General features: G+C 39.5%; 1 protein-coding gene across 1 annotated transcript in view; it reads right to left on the bottom strand.

Annotated features, from left to right (window-relative positions):
• Positions 1-24,202, bottom strand: part of CNTNAP5 (contactin associated protein family member 5) — a 294,595-nt gene that overhangs the window by 11,740 nt on the left and 258,653 nt on the right. The window contains exons 19-21 of the mRNA XM_074828793.1: positions 23,312-23,536; positions 8,216-8,346; positions 6,815-6,899 (exon numbers count right to left, since the gene is read on the bottom strand). Of these exons, the coding sequence (XP_074684894.1) occupies positions 6,815-6,899; positions 8,216-8,346; positions 23,312-23,536 (441 nt within the window). The remainder of the gene's footprint in view (positions 1-6,814; positions 6,900-8,215; positions 8,347-23,311; positions 23,537-24,202) is intronic.

Here is a 24,202-nt window from a genome sequence, read left to right as displayed (position 1 = left end):
AGGTCGGTAAGTTTTGTGTCAGTTTTGCTTTCCTGTTTTCCATGTTTTTGCAATGGCTTTCTGTGATAATTAGCATTAAGTCTAACAGGTAGCTGTATTTTTTAAGCTTTATTGATTGTATCAACAAAATTTATCTCCCGATTCATTCCTATTCACCAAAACAGACATCCTGTTCCACTGATGTTTCTTTGTGGACCTCTGCCATATATAACACACTTGTTTTAAGACCATAAATAAATAAAGCAATTTTAAGTCTTAATATCTCAGTAATGGGGAATTAATTTTCATCAACAATAGAATTCTGCCAGAATTTTCTAGCACCAAACATTAAGCTGCTCGGCAGTGTATCAGCAAATTGACATAGTAAACAGTAACTAATATGACAGGTAACTGGAATGAAAGAGAAATCAAAAGTGTTATTTGTGTGCAGAGAGAGTGGCTCAAAAGACCGTCTTTCTAAGGATATCACAGTGGAAAATGGACCATAAATATTATCCAATATCTTTTTGTTCTTTCTTTATAAACATTAATTTTATGTCACTCAGAAACTTAAATCTGAGGCCAAAGTTTACTTGTGTGATCACTTTCATCCAAGGAAGGCCCATCATGGATTTGCTTAATCAAAATTTATTTTTAATGTTAGCAGGAGCAGACATAGCCTGTTTTAAATGTCTATGCCCTAATTAATTAATCTAAGTGAATTGCTGGTAAAAGTGCAAAGGGTAATTTACTCTGTATGCTGAAGCACTGGTTGTCCTTTTTTTTTGAGTCTGAGAAATAGAAAGATGATTTTTGTGGGACTTAAAGTGTATCCATCACCTCATTTTGTCAAGGTGCTGAACAGCACTGTCAAGATTACTTCTTTGATATGGTCATTAGATTTTAGCCCATGACTTTGAAGTAAAAGACTCTTGTAGTCTCCACACTGCACCTGTCTCAGAGTTGACTAGCAGGTACTGTGTAGTTACCTCAAAAAATATGCTGCTATGTCCTTCAACAACCTCAGTAAACATTGCTGATACTAATCATTAATTTAGAAAGGGCAGAAAGCATATCTTGAATTGGACTGGAACCCACAAAAAGGCATCTTTGGAATAATTTCATTTCCTGGTGTGAGCCTGCCACAAAGGCAGCGGAGTGAACAACACAGAAAATTTTCCTGGTTAGAACCATTGAGCTCAACCAGTTTGGCTCTTGCTGAAGAAAAGGATGTGTTTGAACAGGAGACAGGCTCCAGGCATTCAATGCACCTCCAAAACACTTCTGAAAAAGCAAGGGAGAGCAAAAGCAAAGGAAATGTACTTTTCCTCACAAATTTTCCCAGGAATGAGCAGAACGCACCAGGATTTGCTTGCTGGCAATTGAACATTTCATGACAAGTGGAACACTTGAGACTTTTTGTTTCATTAAGCTTACAGGAGATAATTCCAGACATGCATTTAAGTATGTTTTCTTAAAGAGAGTTTGTCATCGAAAATTAAGCACTGCTTGGAGTTGCAATGTGAAATTTGTTACCTGTCACAGTTTTTGACATTTGAATCCTAATCTTTCACAACACAGACAGCCCTGTGTGATTTTGCATGGGCTCAAAATACAACCTATAAAAAGGAGAAAATATGCAAGAAGATCGAGAGATGATGTGCAAAAGAACACATGCTTTTCTCAGGAGCAGACAGCTAAAATCAACTCAAGTAGCATGAATTCAGACTAAAAATAAAATTTCTGGATAGAAGTTGGACACTTATTTAGGCAGCGTTATCATCAAGAATCCGGGGATTTAAGTATGGTGTTATGATCATATGGTAAATGGTATTGCTGGGGAGAAAGTCTGAATAGATTTGGTCTCTTTTTGATAGAGACATGATGGCATTATTGGTTTAGACTGAATTGCTTGAAGTGCCTGGGATAGCCAAACTTTGCTTATTTAAACGGCTGCCATCTTGGTCCCAAATGCCTCTCCTCTTTTATCCCAAGTAGTCATTTCCATTTTCCTCAATTCTTTACTAGGCTACTAGGAGGAAAACCATTTACTTTTAAAGGTGCCCTTTAATGAACCCAAGAGATCTTTTTCCAGTGTATGGTCTTTCTAAGAAATATTAGGACAAGAAGAGTCTGAAGTAAAGGAAAGAGCTTTGTTGTGACCAGAAGAGTTCAGCCAATATCGCTTGCAGCCATTGCTGTATTGTTTAAAATGCTAGAGCACGATATTCCAAGACTGTGACTTTAAATTTCTCAAGCAAATTCTGATCTTGTGAGCTTAAAAAAGGGAATTACTTTCCTCTGAAAGAATGGACTTAAGTCTTTTCCATAGAAACTCTCTTTTAGGAGATGCTGCTTTAGGGAAGCTTTTGTATATCAGAGTTAATGCCAACTTACCCCTTCTGATTTAATTATGCTGTTATCATCTCCCCCAATATGATATCACTCTGATGAATTGGACTTTGATCTCTTCAGTGTATAGATTCCACTTTCTTCTTGTGAACTTTTAATAAGAAAAGCTATTGTAGAAATCGTAAGAATTGTACTGCACCTACATAATGATTTTAATAAAATTACTTTCCAGATAAACTTTTTTCTACATACTTTATATCAAAGCTAAATGATTCAGTGGAAAGACTCCTACAACTTGACTATGTTTTAGCTCAGGCTTTTAGAGATAAAAGATATCATGATTATGTGCTAGACTACACAGTTCTTTACATTGCCAGTGTGGGAAGGTCTGCTAATTCATCACTTTGAAGAAACAAGTAAATTAGGTCAACATTAATAGATGCTAAAGAAATCTGTGCAAACTTTTTCCTCAGAATACTCTTGAATCCCTTTCAATGCTACCCTTTTACTCTGGTATCACTACACAGCTAGTATATTAAATTGCTCAGAAGAAAATATGCAGACAATGAGATTCACTTCTCTGCATCAGTGATTATTTTTCCAGGGACTGTAATAGTGAAAGATTTAGACATGTTGGGGCACAGTTAAGAAGCTTTCAAAGATTCATTAAGGTCAACCCCAAAACAAATAAATGATATTTTCCATTGGGATAGCAGCTTTTTCTAGACAAGACCTAAACATATGCAAATGTGTCTCTGAGATCAGAAAATTACAGAATAATTTAAGTTGAAAGACACCTCTGAAGGTCAGGCAGTTCAATCCCTTGTTCAGAGCGAAGCCAGCTTCACAGTTAGGTCAGATTGCCAATAGAGCTCATGTGGTTAAATACAGCAGTATGATCTCTGTAAGGAGTACTTAAAGTAAATGAACTGGGACTCTGGTTAAGATTTCACTGAGGCTTTGCCATAAACTGTATGACCCACTTGGGACCTGAATCCAGTACTCACTCAGTCCATGGAAAAACTCCCATTGATACTGATGATCTTTGGATAGGTCCTTTTGTGTCTTGCCTCTATATTTGTGAAGTAAAAATGACAAAAAACTACAGGATAATAATATTTTTCTATTGCTGTTGGATACTGTGAGGATGAATTCAAGAAACGCCTGTTGGCTACTTGAATGTTGCTTCTTTTTAGTCCCTTGTCTTCAAAGCTACACTTATATTTAGATTGATCTTTCTAAGGCAGCTATATGGCCCCATTACTGTGGATCTGAACAGCTCACAGCCTTTAATGCTTTTATCCTCCCAGCACCCCTCTGATGTAGGGATGTTCTATTATCCATGCTTTACTGATAGAGAACAGAGATAGTAAAGCTCAGACTGGTTCCAGTGGGAATAAAATGCCTGCTTACCTTTACATCTTCACATAAATGGCTTGCCCAAGGTCATTCAAGCAGTCTGTGGCAGAGTGAGTGTCCCTATGTTTTGAATTCCAGGTGAGCCTCCTCTGCTTTAAATGGAGGGTTTTTTCCTGGAATTCAGAGCTGGGTGTAGGGCAGCCATTGGAAGATATAGCAGATTTGAAAAGCATAAAAAAAATAACAGTTTAAGTAGCTTTTGACTAAAGGAATTGTAATGGGGCTGAATTGGGGGGGGGGGGGGGGGCAGTGTGTGTGTGTAAGATGGGGGAAGCACTATTATTTAAAAACTGGTCATTGTATGAAAGTGCACTTTTCAAAAGTTCCAGCTGTGCTAAAATGGTTATCAGAAAAAAGTCTGTTGAGGAAGAGGTTTCAAGCTTTTATGATGTCCTGCTGAAAGCTCTCTTTGAGATTTCTCATCCAGTGGGAAATGAATGGTGGAGTCGAGAAAGAAGGTGGTGTAATCATCTGGTTAAGCAGCCAGGATCAGGCTGTTAGAGCAGGCAAATGAGCAGTGGTGTGACAGGAAAGAAGGAGAGAGACAAATTTTCAGAAGAGTATAGCATGGATATGTAGGACACGTAGAACAGAGGTTTTTTATAAGGTTCTATTTTAGTGGACACTTAAATGTTCCTAATGAATGCCTTCAGGTACCTAAATCCCAGTGACATCCAAAACAAACACTACAGGAAGTCTAGGTCTACTTTGAAGTATCACATGCCTCTGGAAGTTTATGCTTTGCTGAGGGGATGAACAATGACAAAGAAGAACTTGGAGGATATTGGTTTAGGTCACCCATACTCACCTTCTGGTGATCCATTATTAAAAGGAGCTATAGTCAATATTTTATCCATATAATAGTACAAATGATGAATGTACATATTTATGTAAGTTCTACATTCCTAAAATGACAAGGTCCAGCTCTCCTCTTGATACAAGGCAATACTCTTGACTTCGTAGCACTGAGGATTTTTTTTTTTTCCTTTTTTTTTTTTTTTTTGCCAGCATGGGATGGGACAGTGTGCAACCTGAGTAAGTTTGGAGATGATACAAAACTGGGAAGAGCAGTTGGTAGACGAGATGGTTGTGCCACCATTCAGAGGGACATTGGCAAGCTGGAGAAATGGGAAAACAGGAACCTCATAAAGTTCAGCAAAGGAAATGCAAAGATCTGTACTTGGGTTAGGAATAATTCCATCCACCAACACTGGTTGGCACTGACCAGCTTTGCAGAGAAAGACATGGGGGTCCTGCTGGACAAGAAGCTGACCATGAGCCAGAAATGTGCCCTTGCAACAAATGCAATCAATGACATCCAGGGTTGCCTTGGGAAAAGCATTGCCAGCAGACAGAATGTGATCCTTCCCCCATACTCTGCATGAGTGTAACACTACTGTAGTGCTGGGTCCAGTTCTGAGCTCCCCAGTGGAAGAAAGACATGAACTTTCTGGAGTGAGTCCAGTGAAGAGCTGCAAGAATTATTAAAGGACTGGAGCATCTTTCATATGAGGAGAGGCTTGATAGAGCTGGGACTGTTCATCCTAGAGAGGAGAAGACTCAGGGGGATTTGTGATTCTGTGAGGTGACAAGGAAGAAACTAGAATTAGGATTAGACTGGAATTAAAGTGACTTGCTGGGATGTATTGTGTGATTCCTGGTACAGCAATAAGATCTCCCACCATATAGATGACCAAGTTTATGGCTCTAGTGTCATTACAGATTATTAACTATTGCTATTATTATTACTATGACTAAAACAAAATCCCAGTAAACTTTGGGGCAGGAGAGAAATAACAGAAGGATATATCCATTAAAGGCTGTCTGGGGACAAGTCTGTGGTGTTCAATGGAATTGAATGCCAGAACTCTGGACCTTTTGGCTTTGCAACAACCTTGCACTTGGAATTAATCATATTCTTGTGACTAAATCTAGTTTCCCTCCATGATGCTGAGCTGTACCTTGTCAGCTTGCTGGCTACATCTTTGAAGGTCTTTGTGTTCCATCTTGCTGGTTAGAAAAGACTTAGTTTATTGGTTTGGTATCTATAGGTGGAGCTTTATGTAGATGTCATGATAAGCAATGTTCTTTTAGGTTTTCAGCACTACAGCTGACAGTTGACAAAATGAGATTTTTAGCTTAGCTCTGACTTGGGCTGGAAAGTGTCAAATCTGTCCACAAAGGCTTCGAAGATTGCTGCATTTTGAACAAACATTAAATATAATTAAGGGGAAAATCAGCTCCTGCTCTTAATCTACTTAGTAAAACATGATGCAGAATGCACTAATGTCATTATACACAATTGTATTGCACAAGTAGACACTAGAGGAAGTCTACAGGTTCTGTCTAGCTACCAGTCCTGCAGGCCTTAGGTGCTATTAATAAAACATATAAAATTGTAATAGTGAAACAGATGTCAGGCTTGATATGGAGGTCCAATTCTAACAAAGGAATAAAGTGTCTATAACCAAGGAAGCATTTAGAATCCTACTGGAAATGAATAAGACTTTTATATAAAGTAATATAACATACTTGACAACAAAATAGAGTTCTACTTTCCAAATTTCAGGCAGTTTTCCTGGTCTTGTAATGGCTTTGTTAGTGTGGAGGGGTAAAGATCACGAAGATCCAGAATTGTGGCCTCAGTGCTATATGTAATATAAATATTCCTTGCAGTGAAAAAATGGTAGAGAGGATGAAGGCTCACAATGCTGTTGTTCTTATCATTAGGAAACAGAGATGGCTTGAGAGGAGCAAGCTGTAGTCAGCAAAATGATATCATTAGGCTAAGATGCCAGCCTGTGCAGCCACACAAGCAGTATGAATCACTTTACTGGAGGGAGCAATGGGAGAAGTTAATATTGCTATCAGTGCAATCAAGGAAAGTTGCCAAATTTTTGCATTGATGAGATATACAAATAGGAGTACTGGAATGCTCAGGCCAACTCTTACAGCTAAACCAGACAAACAGAACCTCAATCCTCTTAAAAACCCAACATTCAGCACAGGTTAACTCCAGCACTATAACAACTGATGAATCAGGAATATTTTTAGTAGAACCTACCTGTGACCTTGCCCAGGGTGAGTGATTTGATGGCCTTAAAATCAATCTCAGAAAAGTTATGTTTGAGTTTGAGAACTTGATCAACCTGGAAGAGGTCAATAAAATTAGTTCATTATAACAGCATGTAGACACCCTGAGATCTCTCTGTACTGCAAACTTCTGGGAATGCTCTCAGCTGCAAATCAGTTAATTCTGCCCCCAAGCGTGATTCAGTTTCTAAAGATAGCAAAGTGAATGTGCTTTGATTTTAGCATGAGAAGCTGAAAGGTACACCAGAATAGTCATAATAAAGGGCTTTAAAGAAACTTCCTCTGCAGAAAAGCTTAAAATGTTTGACACTGAAATCCCCCTGCTTCCCAAAATCCATGCCTAGTCACTTCAGAATACACTCAAAGGAGGCCTCTCTAGAAATATATTGTGAAGAATTACTTCTGCATAGAAGAAAACCACACTGCAGCAGATAATAGAAGACTGATACTTGAGGAAAAGCCTGGCTTTTAGCATAAGCCTTTTTCCTAGATAGTCAGGCCTACCCACCCTAGTTGCATGCTGTGTTGTTATTTTACCACCCAGACATGGAAACTGTAGACAAAAGAAAAACTGTGGTGCTCCCTGTGTTTTTGTCTCCTATTCCTTAACACACGGCTTCTCTGCAGACTGCCACCTTTCCCTGTTAAATGACTGCTGCCCAGATCTAGCCAATTTGTTTTGTAATATGAACCGCTATAATCAGCCTCAGAAGGAAGGAAACCAGAAGGAGCAGTAAGATGGTCCTCTTTTCCCTGCCTTGGAAAAACAGGCGATGCAGGGAAGCAAGGCAGAGGAGGGTTCTCGTCTCTCATGAGATTGTTACATTCAGCATGGCTTGCTTCTAGCAAAGAGACAGGGCATTGTCATGCAGATCATGGCTGCACCCTGCCTTCCCTCAGTTTTTCCTTTACTGTCAGAGGATAAGGCAGCTGGGGTCACATTCTGCCTTGGGGCACATACCCTAAATGAAATTACATTCCCAGGTGCCCATTCCTCAGCTGTTTTTCTCCTTTTGGCAGCTTTTTAATGATCCATACTGAGTACTTTCTCTGGGACTACAGGTCACACAGACATCCCGAAGTTCCAGAACCACTCCAATGGTCCAGATAAACTTCTGGCCAAAGTTGTTTCCTAATTCACAGATTGTCAGAGACAAGGGAAGGAAGAAAACACCATAGTTGGGCACTCTTTGAAGCAGGGTCTAGATGAAGTTTTGGTCTAACCTACAGGGCTGTTCTGCTGCTGGACCAGCTTTGGTTGTACCAGATCAATGTGAAACCTTTGCCTCCTGCTGGTGATCAGGCACTGAAATCAGTGGGTCTGCTTGTGGCATGAGGTATTATTTAACACTCAACATAAGCCATGGCATACCTGAATGACGAGCTCTCTGCCTTCTCTGTTAATCTTCACATGGTGCAGCTCTCGGTTGGCAAAATTTCCAGAGTCAATGGTGAAAATGAGGAGCCCATCCTTACTCAGCTTGTATCGGACCTGTAAACTTCCTTAAAAGCAGAGCAAAATTCTATGTATAAAACCTGTGCCAATAATGAGATACTGTTCAATACCTTTACAAAACATATAGCTCATTTTCTTTTTATTACAGTGGAGTAACAAGGTTAAAAAGTCAAGAAGGAGGTTGAAGAGAAATGAGAGTTCAAATTGTAATGAAAAGTGTGAAAAAAATAATGCACTGAAGAATTTTCCTTCCCACTAGCTAACAAACTCTGCTTCTGGAGAAACACAGCTTAATGGAGCAACTCAGCATATCAAAGGAGAGTGTGTCTGTCTGCAGGTCACACATTTAGCACTGCCATAAAAACTGATCTACATTAGTCTGTTAAGGATCGCTTCCACCAGAGGGCATGCAGGTCTTGCACTATTCTATTAAACTGATATTGGTGGATTTTACTATTCCTTTTCATCAGGATGTAACAGACAATGCAGAAGACAGTGACAACTGTGAGAATTATAACTTAATTTTAAACATTTAAAGGCCCAGACTCATTATAATTTATATGCAATACAAGAAAAGATATATTGTAAATGTTTATACAGAAAAAATATTTTTACTTTGGTGTTCTAACGTATTTGAAGAAATAAATATAATTCATATAAAAATGAATGCCAAACATCTCTTTCAGTCTTTATATCGAAAAAAGCATTGTGACTTCTGATAAATAACAGTACCATAACAAATCAAAATGCACAAGAAAACAAGGAATCCAATATGAATTTTAATTCATCCACAAATGACTACAGGGAAAATATATATACACACAGATATATATAATTTAAAATGAAAAGAACCTATTCTGATAAAATCCTTTTGAGTTTACTTTTCTGGGAATTGAGTAGCAGGGAGAAAAAAATTCTCTGAACTTTTGGAGCTCTTTTTTATGCATCATCAACCTAAATACATGGAACAACAGTGGTACCATAGAGTTAAAAAGCTCTTCTGGGGCTATTTTGTTACTGTCTCCAAGGAGAAAATGAATGCTGACAGCACCACAACCCTGAGCAAAGGGTCCTTCATTTATTTGCTGTTCTCAAAACCATCATTAAAAAAACTCCCATCTCCTTCCATTTCAGCACTTCTGTTAGCACAAGTTCAAACTATTCCAAGTATCACTAGATTCTGCAGAAGGCTACAGGCAAATGTTACCTATGCTGACTGATAGGGACCAACTGACTGACTGTCATTGAAGGATGTGTTCACACTGTTTTAGCTCTGGGATTGGTTTCAGTGTTTGCAGAGGCAACGCCTGTGTACACATCGTGATACAGCGCTATGTGAGAGAAGCCCACAGCACACCTGCATGAGCTGCTGCCTATGCGTGGTGCACCGCAATGTTATTCAGAGGGACCTCTGATCCCAGAAGCAGTCTGTCTGTTTAATAAGATGAATGAGCAGCCCTGCTTGGCTCCTATATTCAGCCATATTAATGCTGCAAGCTGCTTGCAGGTCTAGAGTTAGTGAGAGAGGACATGGGGCAGTTCTCCTTCACTACATAGTATGGATGCACCTGCTCCCTTCAGCCTTCCAAGTCCTCCCTCAATAAGGTCAACTCTGTTGTCCTACAAGCTGCTGTAAAACCACTTTATCAAGAGCTTAAAACAATGTATAAATTTCCTGCAGAGGGGGAATTTTGCCACCTCTACACAACTCACAGTGAACTTGGTAGTCCTTCCAGATCAGACCCAGAATACAGTTAAGATCATCCCTCCTCCTTTTCCCTCACCAGGGTGTTTGGCTCCTCGGGCTCCTAAGAGCTGTACTTTTTGTAATGTTCAGTATGTCCCAGATGAGTACTGCCTCTCTCTGAGCTTTGGAGGATAGAAACAAAGCTTCCAAAAACAAGAGGAAAAATGAGAATGAACTACTACGATGAGGGCTTTTTAGCTGATTGACAGGGGTGAGTTTTTAAAGTGAAAATTAAAAAAAGGAGATAAAAGGCATTTACTTTCTCACACATAGTCATGCATGTTAGAGGGGAACTTGTGAAGAGACCAAGTTCAGTAACAACTGCTAAATTGTTCAGTGTGATATTATAGGTCCTGATTCAGCTGCCCCAAATCATATTGCAAAGCTCCTATCCCCTCATTGCATAGCCAGGACTGTGAGTGAGTTACTCTCTATCACCATTATTGTCACCCTTAAAGGTCCAAATTTAAATCACAATCCCATTTTCTGGTACTGAATTAAAGATACATCATCAGGGAATAACAGTGTAAACATCTTACAATCACTTTACTCTAGAAAGACATGAGAAAAGAAGCCCAAGGGAAAGGAATTTAAGGTACCTTCTTCAGACTTGATTGTTAGAGCAGTGGGAGAGTTGATAAAAATTGGAAAGCTTGCCTGACCCTGCATACCACAACTGAGATGACCACACAGAATAAAATGAAACAAAGATGTAACAGTGTAACAGATTGGTCGAAACTAGAAATCATGTCCCAGCAGAAGTACTTTATAGGCCACCTCTTACCTGGAGCCTTTGAAAGGGGTGCAATGTGAAAACTGGAACAGGGCCCAGATTTGGTCTGTGACCTTGTACTAATTGCTTAGTTTGCAAATGTGAAAAACTTCTCTGCTCTTTTTGAATGCTATGAACACAGTAGTATATAAAATATAAATGGTACTACTATATCCAGGTGATCAACATAGCAACTAGCACATTTGTGTTCAAAGAGAGTCAGCAAGATACGCAATCTATTGAGGCTCTCGGCTGCTGCAAACAGGGATTTAGCCACTGACTTCATCAGAGAAGCACTGATTTTAAACCAGAAACCATCTGTTCCATTTGTTGGGACACAATGGAGGAGGTTCTTGACATCTGTTGAGAACAGATCTTACTTTCTATAGTAGTATAATTTTACCTTAAATCATTTAGAGAGATCAGCGAATAGTATCTTACTTTATCAAATTGCTTTGAATTCCAATGGCAACTTTTTTTTGGATGGCTGCTCTCCAAAATCATTGAATTCAAGTTGGCATTTTGCCTGGGGTCAAATTTGCATTAATATAAACCAGAAGTACATGGGCTCATCTCTCCAAAGGTGTTCTGGAATTTACACCAGTGTAGCCAAGAGCTGATTTTGGCTTGCATTCAGTACCAAAACTTCTTTCGTTATCATAGTACAGAATAATTTGTCTGGAAGATTACACTGCCACTTTGCTACTTGACAGGCAAAATAAAGATATTATTAATTAGGATTATTATTAAGAATTTTTTTTTGTCCTTTGAATTTTGATTATCTGGTCCACTGACTTTCTCCATCACAACAGCCCAGTGTCACTAACTGCAAATAAAAATCTGTACATAAGCCAGCTCTATTCTCCCTATTCTCTATTCTCTCTCTATTTTGCATCATTTTTGCCTCACAATAGGGATTCACACTAATCATGAGCAGTGTAATTTCTGGCAGTCTTGTTGCAGTCATGCCTGTCATCCTCTTTTCAGCTCCCCGTGTCTGAGCATGCACACCTGGAGTGCCATAATGCTCAAGCAATGCATTGCCTGTTGTGTTTTCTTCCTTCTCTGATGCATGTGCAATTGCTGGAGGCAATTTCTATTAAGTCCGTAAATGAGGGACGGAAGGAAAGAGAGAGGTGTCATGTTTTTGGCCTTGGGCTGGAAAATTTTAGTGGGCATATTACCCCATCAGTGTTAAGTAAGAGGAGATTCACGCTTGATCATAGTCATCCCTTTCAGCTTCAAATTCTGCAGACTGCAGATCAGCATGAAGATATGCTGTGCTAGCTCCAGAGTAGCTGAAAAAGGGAGCAGGCATAGTTTAACCACAGTGTTACAGAGTGCAGCATGGCCTCTTTTTGCCACTTTTGGAGGAAATGAGTCCATGCGGGCTGCCATGCTACTGTGATGAGACCACTACCAGTACCAAAACTGGCTTGCTACACATCACTGTGGCCTTCAGTCTGTAATCTTCAATAGTGTAATCCATGACTGTAGGGCTGAATGACATCTATCTGCTGATATCAAACAGCTACAGAGCTATTTTAACAGGGGTCCTGAGGGTCCCTGTGTGCAGCAGGAAGTTCTGAGAAATAGAGATCAAAGGGCATCCTTTATTTATGCCATCCCATGCTGGTGACTAGGTTGGGGATGACTTTTCTGAAACAAAACACTCCCAGGACATTTCAGTGGTGATGGAGGCCAGGGTTAGTACTTGCTAGCAGTACAGTAATGATCAGTGTCAGCATAACCAACCTCCAGGCAGCTACAGGAATAGCATGGTGCCTTCAAGCTGTTTCTACCTTTTTGCTGAGGACAAGAAAGATGTAGTAGTAGCTCTTAAGACTAGTGGTAACAAGGACATTAAACTGGTTAAAGATTTCAAAGTGTTCAGCCCGAAGAAGAAAAAAATACTCCCAAACTGCACAGTGTGAAGAAATACCTTGATCATGATGTTACATATTCTGTGTCCAAAACCTTTACTGATTGAACGTGTCAACAGGACACTTGTCTTTCTTTTGCCTGTGTCTACAGCAGTGCCTGAGTGGAATGTCAGAAACATCTGGTGGCTTTGTGGCCTATGCCCACTAACTTTACATTCATTCTGGACTGCCAAAGCTTGTGTTTAAAATAAAAATATTAATTTTTAAATAATCAGCTGGGAAAGAGAACATGGAAAAATGTTACAGAGAGTGTTCTAGCTCATGAAAAGACTTTCTGGCTTGAAAGATCTCACCCAGTGCTAGTTATTTGGCAAAAAAGGTTGAAGCAGTTCTGCAGAAAACAAAAAAACGGATACCAGGATTTTGGTCTATAAATCCATCAATCATAAGCAAGGTTCTTGTCACACATGTCACCAGGACCACAGGTCTTGTGTCATTTAGTCTTGAAGAACCAAACAGCAAAGAAGGGAATGACATGCCCTTTGAGTCTGAGACTTCTTTGCAGGACCTTCATTTACAGAAACTGGTTTTAAATGAGTCCAGATTGAACCCAACATCTCTGCCAATTTCAGTAGCACTTTTTAATGACTTAAACTGGCTGAAGCAGCTGGCAAGACATCTTACACCACTTGGAGAAGTTGAGGTTAGTTCAGGGAGCACATGTGGATGGCACACGTAAAACGTACAACTTTATCAACATCACGTAGCATCAGGAAAAATCATTTAAATGAGGGCAGCTTACAACTCTGATTTGGGAGAAACATGTATGTATGAAATAACGAAACACTGCATTAGGAAAAGGGCCTCGGACTCCCCTGCATTTCTCATTGCCTCAGAGGCACCCAGAAACAAAGGAGTTTAGGACCAACAGAACCTCTTACAGCTGTCTCAAACTGGCAGTCACCCTCATCAGACTGTAAAATGTTAACTATACCACCGCATCCACCCTCAGCACTCACCTGAGCTATAGCTAAAAGAGAAAATAATTAAGGAAGGCACCAATTAATCAAAGGGTGGAATACATTAGTGAGGCTAATGATAAAAAAATAAATAATTAATGTATTTAGCACAGAAAGCCATTCAAAGCTCATAAAGTGGAAATGTTTGTTCATTCCTGATCACAGAACAGCGCATGATAGTTTTCAGTCATCTCTACTGCAAAATACCTCTCTGGCAACTTGCACAGTTTCAGCATGACAGTGTCCCTCTTCATAGCCTAGATATTTAAAAATGAACCACAGTTTTCTTGGTTAGGAGCAGCTGGCTAAGAAGCCTGCTCCTTAATTAGCAGCTTCTCCCCAGGGATATTTACGCAGTAAATGTACTCTTCAGTGGAAGTGCTGCTGGTGATTCGAAAGAACAGGGCCCATCTCTTCAGCATCCAGTGGCATCTAACTAAGAAAGTACTTGCACAATTTTAGGAGGTGACTCTTCCTATTTGTTTTGCATGGAGAAAACAGAGGCAAAACTGTTGAACATGTTTGCTGATATGATTACTCAGCTATTGCATTTGCTTAGATGAAACTGTTTCATAGGTTTAAAAAAAACCCCACTCCACTCCCCCAATTTTTTGTAATCTCTCATGGTAGTGAAAAAAATAGGTGCTTATTTGAATGCCTCCCACTCAATGGTTGAGACATTCAGGACTTAAGGATCATATTCAGGCCACCCTATATTTAAAAAACCCACCACTTTCATGTTGCATTTCTTCAACTTAGGAAAAACCACACCAACAGAAGTCCTTAAAGGAGCCTGTCTGGAGGCCCACGATCTCAGTTCACTTTGCAATCCTGCTAAGGCAGCTGGAGCCAGATTGAGAATGTCACTTAAACATCAACAAATGTAGCTAGTTCCCTTACGTGACTGACAAATGTGTTTAACCTTCATAGACCTCATTCCCACCAGCCGCCAGTTGGCTTAACACAGGCTGACCAGCAATTAAAAAGGAACTGGCAGATGTTTCTTGCTTCAAAGCTAGAAAATATTGCAAGTCTAAAAGATGACCCAGAGGACCACAGTCATAGAGCTCATCATGCATGTACTGAGTGGTTTAAACACAGAGCTTATTCCAGTGATTTTAAGGGGAACACTCGTCTAAACTAAACAGTCTATGTCCTTGCTGATGTGGCTGGGCCTAAAATTGGGACAGGGCTAACCCATGGATGTGGGATAATGCTAAACACTGTCTCTCCAGTTCAGCTTATGGGTAAGCATACACAGTGGTGTATTTATGTACCCTGGAGGCAATGGACAGAGCACTGCCACAATTTGGGATCTAACAGCTTGATGACTGCTGACAAATTGTCTTCCTTCTTTGTGTCAGTTTATCTGTTGGTGAAACGGATGAATGTTAACATCCTTTGGAAAATGACATGAAACCTCTGGATGAGCAGCAATTTAAAAAAATACTATTAGTCATTATCATTATCTCTCCATTCCCAGATACTTCTTTTTGGTGAAGGAACTGGTTGCTGTTTCTTTTACAAAGCAATGCTACATTAATTATCTTTTTTTCCTGATGGTGACTGAATGTAAAGAGGAAGGGAAGAGCTGAGGGCATCAGACACAGTTAAGTCTCCCTGAAATTACCTCTTTTCTGATGGCGAAATTTTTTCTGGCAAATTTTAACCTACACCTTTTCTACGCATTCTTTGGAATGTTAAAAGTCACTTTAAGATGCTTCATTAACAGAAACTAGCTGTATGATACTATTGGATCTGATGCTCAGATCTCTCTGTCTTTAAACACACACTGGATGCCATTAGTATTCTCACGGTCAGACATTCAGTAGGCCCTACGGTTTACTCACCTTTGTACGTAGAAGAATCTTCCCAGGCTTTCATCTCACACTATACTTTTTATTTAAGACTAGCATAGCAGCCAGACTGGCAGAAAGAGCTTTTATTCTTTACCCAGTGAATGAAATAAAAAGTATCATACTATGAATTTTTTTTCCAGAAGTTAAACCTGGCTTTGCAAATTGTACATCATCACTAACTCTGTGCAAACAGCTTGCAGGCAAAAAAGACTGAGATCCTCTGTTGTGATACCCTGAGGAATTCATACCAACCTCCCCTCACAGAGATCCTGGCTCACAGTTTCCATTCTTTCCCTAATATCTTTCAACCATTCCTGTTTCAGTTTTTGCAGTACAGATAACTGTTCGAGCAAGGACTTGTTTCACGCTGACCTAACAAATTACCATAATGTTCAGCAATGAGAACATGGAAAAAGATAGTCTGGAAGAAAAAAAAAAAAGAAACAATCAATTTGATCATTACATGATGTCTGTGGAGCCGGAGAGTGAGCAATAATATTTTAAATAAAACTAGAGAAAAATAATCATATGCCTCTTCTCAAACCTCCTTTTCATTTTTAACTCATAATAAAGACAGCACAGTACTTTGTGGATTAATGGCTTTCTGAGGTTAATGATCCTTGTTTGTGTTGAGCTCTCTAGACACTGCCTGGCTGGTCACTAATCTCTGGGAAATGTTCTGCTCCTCTGACCAGTAAGTCCATCTAAGCACTGCCTATTTCAGAGGTTATGCCAGCCTCTGTGACTGGATAAGCTGGATCCTTTAATCAGTAACCTTCTCCTGATTATAGCAAACTCTCAAGGGAGCTATTTGAGTTTCATAACAAGCCACAACCACTGGCATACAAAGAACTGACTTGTGTTCTTAAGTCATCCAATGGAGAAAATCAGAGGAAGGATGAAACATTTACTTAGTAACAATCCTGGTACAAGAACCATATAAAGGTAACATTGTGATGACTTCTGTAGGAAAATACATGCTTATACACATATACTTTCACTACTTTACCTTCAAATGCATACTTCTGCAATCTTTCACTGATTCATAGAATGGTTGAGGTTGGAAGGGACCTCTGCAGGTCATGTTGTCCAACACCCTAACCCACCTCCCCCCTGCTCAAGCAGGGAGACTCAGCCAGTTGCCCAGGGCCATGTCCAGATGGCTTTTGAATAACTCCAAGGATGGAGACTTCACAATTCTCTAGGCAAGATGCAGCAGTGCTCAGTCACCCTCACAGTAAAAGAGTTTCCTGATGTTCAGAAGAAATTTCATGTGTTTACTGTTTGTGCCCATTGCCCCTTGAGTGGCCTTACAATGACATCTGCCAGCTCTCTCAGCACTCATGGGTGCATCCTACCAGGGCCCATGGATTTAGGTATGCCCAGTTTGGTTAACTCCCTGATCTGATCCTCTTCCACCAAGTGTACATTTTCCTTGCTTCAGACTTTTCTCCTGGTCTTGACCTGGGATTCCTGAAGGCCAGTCTCGCTCACAAAAACTAAGGCATAAACACCCAATTTCATCAGGCAAGAAGGACGAAGTCACCTTTTCATTATCCAGCCAGCATAACTGATACATTATGGGAAAAAATAACATGCTGATAGGGATATTACAAGGAAGATAGAGAATAAGGTTTGCTTGGACCCAGGCTGGCTCTTCCAAGTATTATTATCTTGGGCTCTATGTTGTGTGGAAACAGTTACACTGCTCCTAGGCAGCACTTGAGGCAGCAGTTCTGCTGGACTACAGCTCTCACTACAAATCTCTCTACATCCACAACACAGATAATTCACAATTTAAGAATAACTGAGAAAGGACTACTATCAATCCTCAGGTTTAAAGGTTTTGGTATATTGGGTTCTGAAGAGACCCTCATTTCAGAATTATTGAAGAGCATGTATCTATCTGCAGCATTTGTTTAAACACAGGAGCTTGTGACCCTCTGTCCTTCCTCCCCACCCCTTTCAGGACAGCTCCACACAAAGCCAACAATAAAAATGAGCTAGGAACTTAAGTCCTCTAGGAGATAAACACCTCCTCCAAGCAAATGGGAATGTATGTTTTCTTCCTAGCTGATTATCTGCAGCCAGTGGTCTGGGATTTTATGCCAGATACCAGTAAGTTCAAAGTCAGTCTGTATATATGCAGAGCAGAGATCAATTATTAACTGCATCCTCAGCCTTTCCTGCTCAATGTAATCCAGTTACAGTTGCCTTGTTTTTCCCTTGTGGGTCTCCAGAACCAACTCTTGACCCTTCAGTTTGGCAAAACACTCTTCATGAGTACAAACATGCCCATGAATCCAGCTAATGAGACAGATCTTCAGTTCTCCCCTCATGGAAAGCAGATAAAGAAATCTGCCAGAGTCCTTGGCTGAATGTTGTGGCTGCTTCTCCTTTCAAGTTAGTTTTGCACTCTTAAAGATTTAGAGTGCCATATGCTAAAACAAACAAAAAAAAATTGGTTTTGGGAGCCAAGTGTACCTCTTCCCTTAAAGACTTTTTAGTGCTGGATTTGAACTGAAAACTAATCAGCATTCCTATTTTCTGTGAAGTATGCTTACAGCAGGGAATCATCCAAGGGACCAGAGATGTTTCTAACCAGAGGAGATCTCCTGCCACCCTAACCCTTTCTACTCATGGTGCCACAGCCAGCCTCCCATTTACAGGCAACTAGGAAAAATTTCTTTTACAGTCACCATTCCCAATCAAACTCTCACTGGTCACTCACTCGGTAAATAACATAAGATTCTAGGGCCAACTACAACAATTGCTTGAAATTATTTTTAGAAGATAAATAGTCATATCTGCCATATAAAATCACTTAATGGCTGTGAACCAGAGTTAGACTGGGAACAATTCTCAGTCACTCACAGACAGTTGCTTGAAAACCAGTCTCCTCAACAAAGCTGTCTCCCACACTTCCCAACACGACTCACTTTCCTGCTCCTATTCTGTTAAAAATAACTATACCTGAACCTTGGCACCATTTTCCACTTCAGAAACATAAATTGTGCAGGTTGTTCAATGGGTGTTGAAAGTCTGTAAGCCAGAAGGTGTTCTCAAAAGACAAATGCACTAGCAATAGCATAGCCTAGAGGATCTTTCTGCAGCAGTTAGTTATGTCCTGTGGTACCCACATCCCAAAACTAAAACTTGCAAGGTGGTAAAGCAAAAGAACCATCAAAGTCACCCCCAATACCCACCCCCCAGTGTTTCAGTAAGTCCAGTTTTCGCTAATTATTTTAACTTTACCCCACTGAACTCTAGAGTGCACAGCTTAAACAGAATCAAAATTTTCTTTGCCTCAAAGACTGAACCAGATTTTTTGCCTTTCTTTACCACTGGATGACAAAAGCTTTGTTTTTGCTTGAGAAAAGTTGTTGGAGATGAAGCTCAACAGACTTGCAAGGCAAAAACAATAAGGAGAATTTACATGCCTTCAACAGAAAGGCTGCTTCTGACTTAGAGACAGGAGGAGATTACGGTAGTTTTCTAGTTTATTAGAAAGAAAAAATATCAGTAGCTTCTCACTGATGACATCTGTTTCTTTTTTGCAGAGTGTTAATTCAGCTCACCTCTATTACAGGTTTTGGTTTCTTTTCCTATTTACTTCAAATATCATCTGATTTCAAAACCTTATAGGACAGGGCAGTGGAGTTGATCTAGGTCCTGCTACTGTATTCTGAGTATCAGAGATCTAACAGAAGAATTACTCAAGCTGTTTTCATTTGTACTTTTGTTTTAACTGTGCCTTTTTCCTTGTCTTTAATCTCTCCCATGCAATTTCAGAGTCTTGCTTTCCAAAAGAAACTGAGAACAGAGCTCACTGTGATGGCAATAGGTACTGGATAGAAACAAATAAAAAAAAAAAAAGGACTCAAATTGTTTAGTTTCTTTTGAGATCAGATAATAAATACAGATAAATTTTCAATCACTCTAGGATAGTTTGAGATTCTATGTCTTTTCTTTGATGCTGGCTATCTGCTGTTTTTCTAGATTAGGAATCATACTGTTTCCATGGAGAAAGCCAACAACACTGAGAATCAAAGACTTGGGAAAATGTTTTCTAGACAATATACTTCATCATATTCATATCACATTTGATTACTTTCAGGGGGGAAGGAAGAAGGGAGAAGCACTAACAGTTTCTTTATTAATATTTTTCTCTCCCATCAATTATTGTCTTTAGGGATCAAGGAAAAGATAATAATACTAAGGTACTGGTAACTTGGTGAAATCATGTAAATGCGAAAACATACAGTGAAAATTTAGCCTGGGAAAGAAAAAACTATTTTTTTCTTGGCAGCAGCTTCCCATGATGTGAATAACTTCTGTGGACTGACACAGTGAAAAGGCTAATTAGAGATGTTTACCCATTTTCTGTAGCTTAGCAATGGGCACTATAATTTGAAATTTCTACAGCACTGATATTAAAAATACACTGCCAATTATTACAGTACTGCTAATCTTTTGGTTGTGAGATCAATGGGACTATGTCAGCTTTACATATGTACGCATATACACACCCTTCTATATACATGTATACATGCCCATCTATATACAATACATACACATCTATATATATGTGTAATTTAAAAATCCATGGGTACAATATGTAAGATTGAGGAGGAGCGGACAATGCAAAGTTATTGCACACAATTTTCAAAGGCACGTGCATGATTTAGAATCATAAATATTGATTAATGGCAGAAAGAATCCCTAAATCCTCTTTAAAAACAAAACTTACCCATAAGCTGCTAGGACATCAGTCAGTTGATCAGAAGTAAGAACAACCTTGTGATACAGATAAGTTCTCTGGTTGGGAACTGTTTCTAGAAATATTAGCTGGTGGGCACTAATTTTACCTCCTTCATGAACCACCTGGACTCTAAGGCTCCAAGCACTGGAAGGTCTTTCTGTGTGGGAAGCATTGATCTGTGTGGGTGAAGCCATGAGTGGGCATGAGGAGATTTTATTTCCTTTCCCAGACCTGACACTGGCCTGTTGGGTGACTATAAATGAATCATTTAGCTACAACAATTCTAGTGTCTTAGTCAATATGTACTGTATCTTCTAATGATATGACCTTTTTTACAGACTGACAGTGCAAAGTGTGTTGGGGTTAAATGTGATTATTTATTAATTTTACTGAAACCAATTGATTTTACAGGAAACATTTCACACCTGACTGGATTAGACCATAGATGCCTATACAAGTTCACTTTCATTTAAGCCCATTTTAATATACTCTATGAATAAGCCTTGCAGACACTTTCACTTCTTTTATGTTAAATATTCTGAATTACCAGAAACATTATTCTCATTGTCACTTTTATTAACTAATAATTTGCCTAGTTATTTTGTGCATAATAGAAAAGAGGAATAACAGGATACAAAAGTAGCAGCTTGAAAATACTTTAAAAAGGTGAAGTATTGAAATATACACAGATGTTCCAGTCGAGTTTCTTAACAAGTGGAAAGGGTCTTGGGATTATGGCAAAGAATATTATGCTCAACTCTTAAGTGTAGAATGCCCATTCCCATTTCACCAGGAGCCTAACCTTTATTTAACCAATCAGTTATCCAGCAGGGACCTGCTTAGGTCCTACTATACACTCTCAGACTCACCAAGATTCCTTGAAAATGAGCCAGTAAGACAGAAGGAATTGCACTCACTTTTAATGCTACAAAGGACATTGCTATTCATAGTCCAGTAACTTTATGGCAAGCATATACCTCTTGGAGGAAGAAAGAGTAACATATCTGAACATTATTTTCATTGGAATAATTTCAATTCCAACAAGACTGAAAAATAAGAGGATATGAGATTTAAAAAATTATTACATTTGGGACAAAAGGCAAAGAATATACATGACTGAAATGACTGTCTTGAAAGAATTACACAGAAGCGTGCACAGAGTAACCCTGAAAGAGACTTTCAGGAGTTAACCAAGGTCAGCAAGTTATCTTAATAATTCCTTGTGTATAGTGCTACATTTTATAGTCCAGAGTTTTGGAGGCTGACATCTCACCAACCCTCTAAACTACTGTTACCTTCTTTTTACAACTGAGTATATAGAGGTACAGATCTGAGAAAAATACCATTGTTTAAATTATCTGAGTGTGCTGAGAGCTGCTCCACCTAATTTGCAGAAGTACTGAGAGTCTCTGTCTCTGAACCAAAGCAGAGATCTGCAGATGGTGCAGCTGCCAAAATGCAAAGCTTATCTCTGCTCCTGCTGAGCTGCCACAAGATCCCAGTGTCCTGATCCCAACCCCTTGGCCAACCACCGTTAGAGTCCCCCCTTCCAGAACTTCACAATTATAGCTTGCTTACAGTTGTATTTCATCAATAAAAGTCAATTGACTCATGTTTCTAAGGTCATTTTACACTACTCTGGCAGCAGTAAATGTGATTTAAATGGATATTACATTTTCACTCACTTTAGGGCTATTTCCGATTGCCTGAGTGGCATCAAGAGACCTGAGTGTAACTGAGAAGCAGATTCCAAGGTTTCAACCTCAGCAGGGGATAACCTCTGCCACTCTGGAGCTACACCCCAGAATATTCATATATCTGAAAATCAGAAACACTTGCCTCTGAGAGCAAATCAGAGATGGATATCTGGGACTGGACAGGAGAGGAGACAGGGTTTCCTCAGTAGTCCCACCACCCTTCATTGACTTCACTTGGTGAATATGGGTCTAGGCTGATACTGTGCCAGCCGCCCCTCCCAGGGATTTGGATACTCATCCCATGCCAGCCCGAATGCTAGCCACATGACATAACCAGGAGATAAACTACTGCAAAGCCCATATAAAGACTAAAACATTTTTTTTCCTCATAGTTTCATTTGACAGTACTTGAAAGCTTAGCTGTTTTGGAATTTGCAAGGCTTCAGAGTGGTCTGGGTCATTCGGTCAAATGTACATATTCAACCACGTAGCATTAACTTTCTATTGTTCTGCCACAGGCTAGTGACTCATCAATATGCTTACTCATCACTTCCAGAGCTCCAGTGCCTGAATACTCTTGAATAATTCAAACATCCCCATTTGTCTAGGATGCTGTTTGTCTGGAGTGAGTTTTCTGAAAGCACTGCAAAGATTCCGGAGCCAGATTCTACTGAGAAGACATACGGCCTATGCCCCTAAAATCTTTGCATGTTTTCAAAAAGTCCCCACACCATCTACCTTTTAATAGAAAATAGATTTACACCTCATATTTTGGTCTATGAACCTAGAAAACTTTGACATTTTCTGGCTTTAGTATTCAGACGTACTGTCCATATTCCATTGAAACAACCCAGTGAAGAGCAATACATGTGCCAAAACAGAATGCAAAAGATAAAATGATAATATATTGCTGTACCAAGTGTTCTTGTACATTCATGGTATTTCTCATTCCCATATCTTGGAGGCCTAATGGATCTCAGTGTGGAATAAATAGCAAGGAATTGCTATTGTACAGTCTTGCCAAATGAAACTCAAAGCACATTTTAAGCCCCAACAACATGATTATTCAAAGACTGAATAGGCATGTGTAGCACTGAATGCCAAATAAAGGGACATAAACAAGAGTGATGGCCATTTGCATGAACTGAATACCATGAAGTTGATAAAGTTGCAGACACAGAAATGAACTTAAATCAGTGCAGAATTCTATACTATTCTCACAAAAAACACAGTTACACTGGTCTCCCTTCGGTAGCAAATCAAGAGTACTTACCATTCTTGGAGAGAATCACAGCCAGGTATTCATGAAAGTAGGTGTTGATGTACAGCAGAAGGCTTGGAGTATGTGCTGTGAGAAAGCTAAATGCAATATTTTCCTTGGACATGACAGCATCCGCATAAATGGCAGAGCTTGAGGTGCTTGCATTTTTTGTGACAGGATAAGGTTCTTGGAAAATATAGGTAATGGAAGTGCCGGCTTCAAATACTGCAGAAACCTCTGAAAGCATATATAAACCAAGGGTATAATTTCAGATACTGCATTTACAGATCTCCCAGACAGGCAGGGATATGAGCTGACTACCTCAGAAGCAGAACACTGCAAAATGCCCCAGACCCAGCTGACATCACCATTCCTTAATTTGGATGAGCAGTGTGTCTTTCCTTACAGTCTGTTGTCTGGCACAGAGAAGGACAGTTTATTGAGACAGGTCTCTAAATTCAGCTATTTTAGTGCTGGAATCAGAGCTCCACAGAATGGAACAGGCCAAAACGTCTGTTAGCCAAATAAACGCTTGGTTCACCATCTTCTGACAGCTGACATGTAAGGCAATATTCTCTGTCTTTCCCCCACAGTAAAGACAATATATTTGTCCTTTCTAGCCTTCTTTTTAAACAAAGTCATTATTAAAGAACACATTGACCCAAAGACAGACAGTAAGGGAAGTTGTCTTTCATAGCTCCAAAAGAAGAGAAACATCTACCTGTGCATGATCAGATCCCGAAAACTCATGTTTGTGTTTTCAATAAACACAGCATAGTCTGGACATGAAATACACAGATGTGATAATGGCAGTTTTTTCTAATGGGAGGCACAGGCCCACTTAGTAAACCTGTCGCATTTGTGAGGTGAGAAGCAGCCGTGGAAATTAAAACACTCACACTA

The sequence above is a fragment of the Strix aluco genome, chromosome 6, assembly GCF_031877795.1.
Source record: "Strix aluco isolate bStrAlu1 chromosome 6, bStrAlu1.hap1, whole genome shotgun sequence".
Lineage (NCBI taxonomy): Eukaryota > Metazoa > Chordata > Aves > Strigiformes > Strigidae > Strix > Strix aluco.
This window is presented reverse-complemented; position numbering and strand designations above follow the sequence as displayed.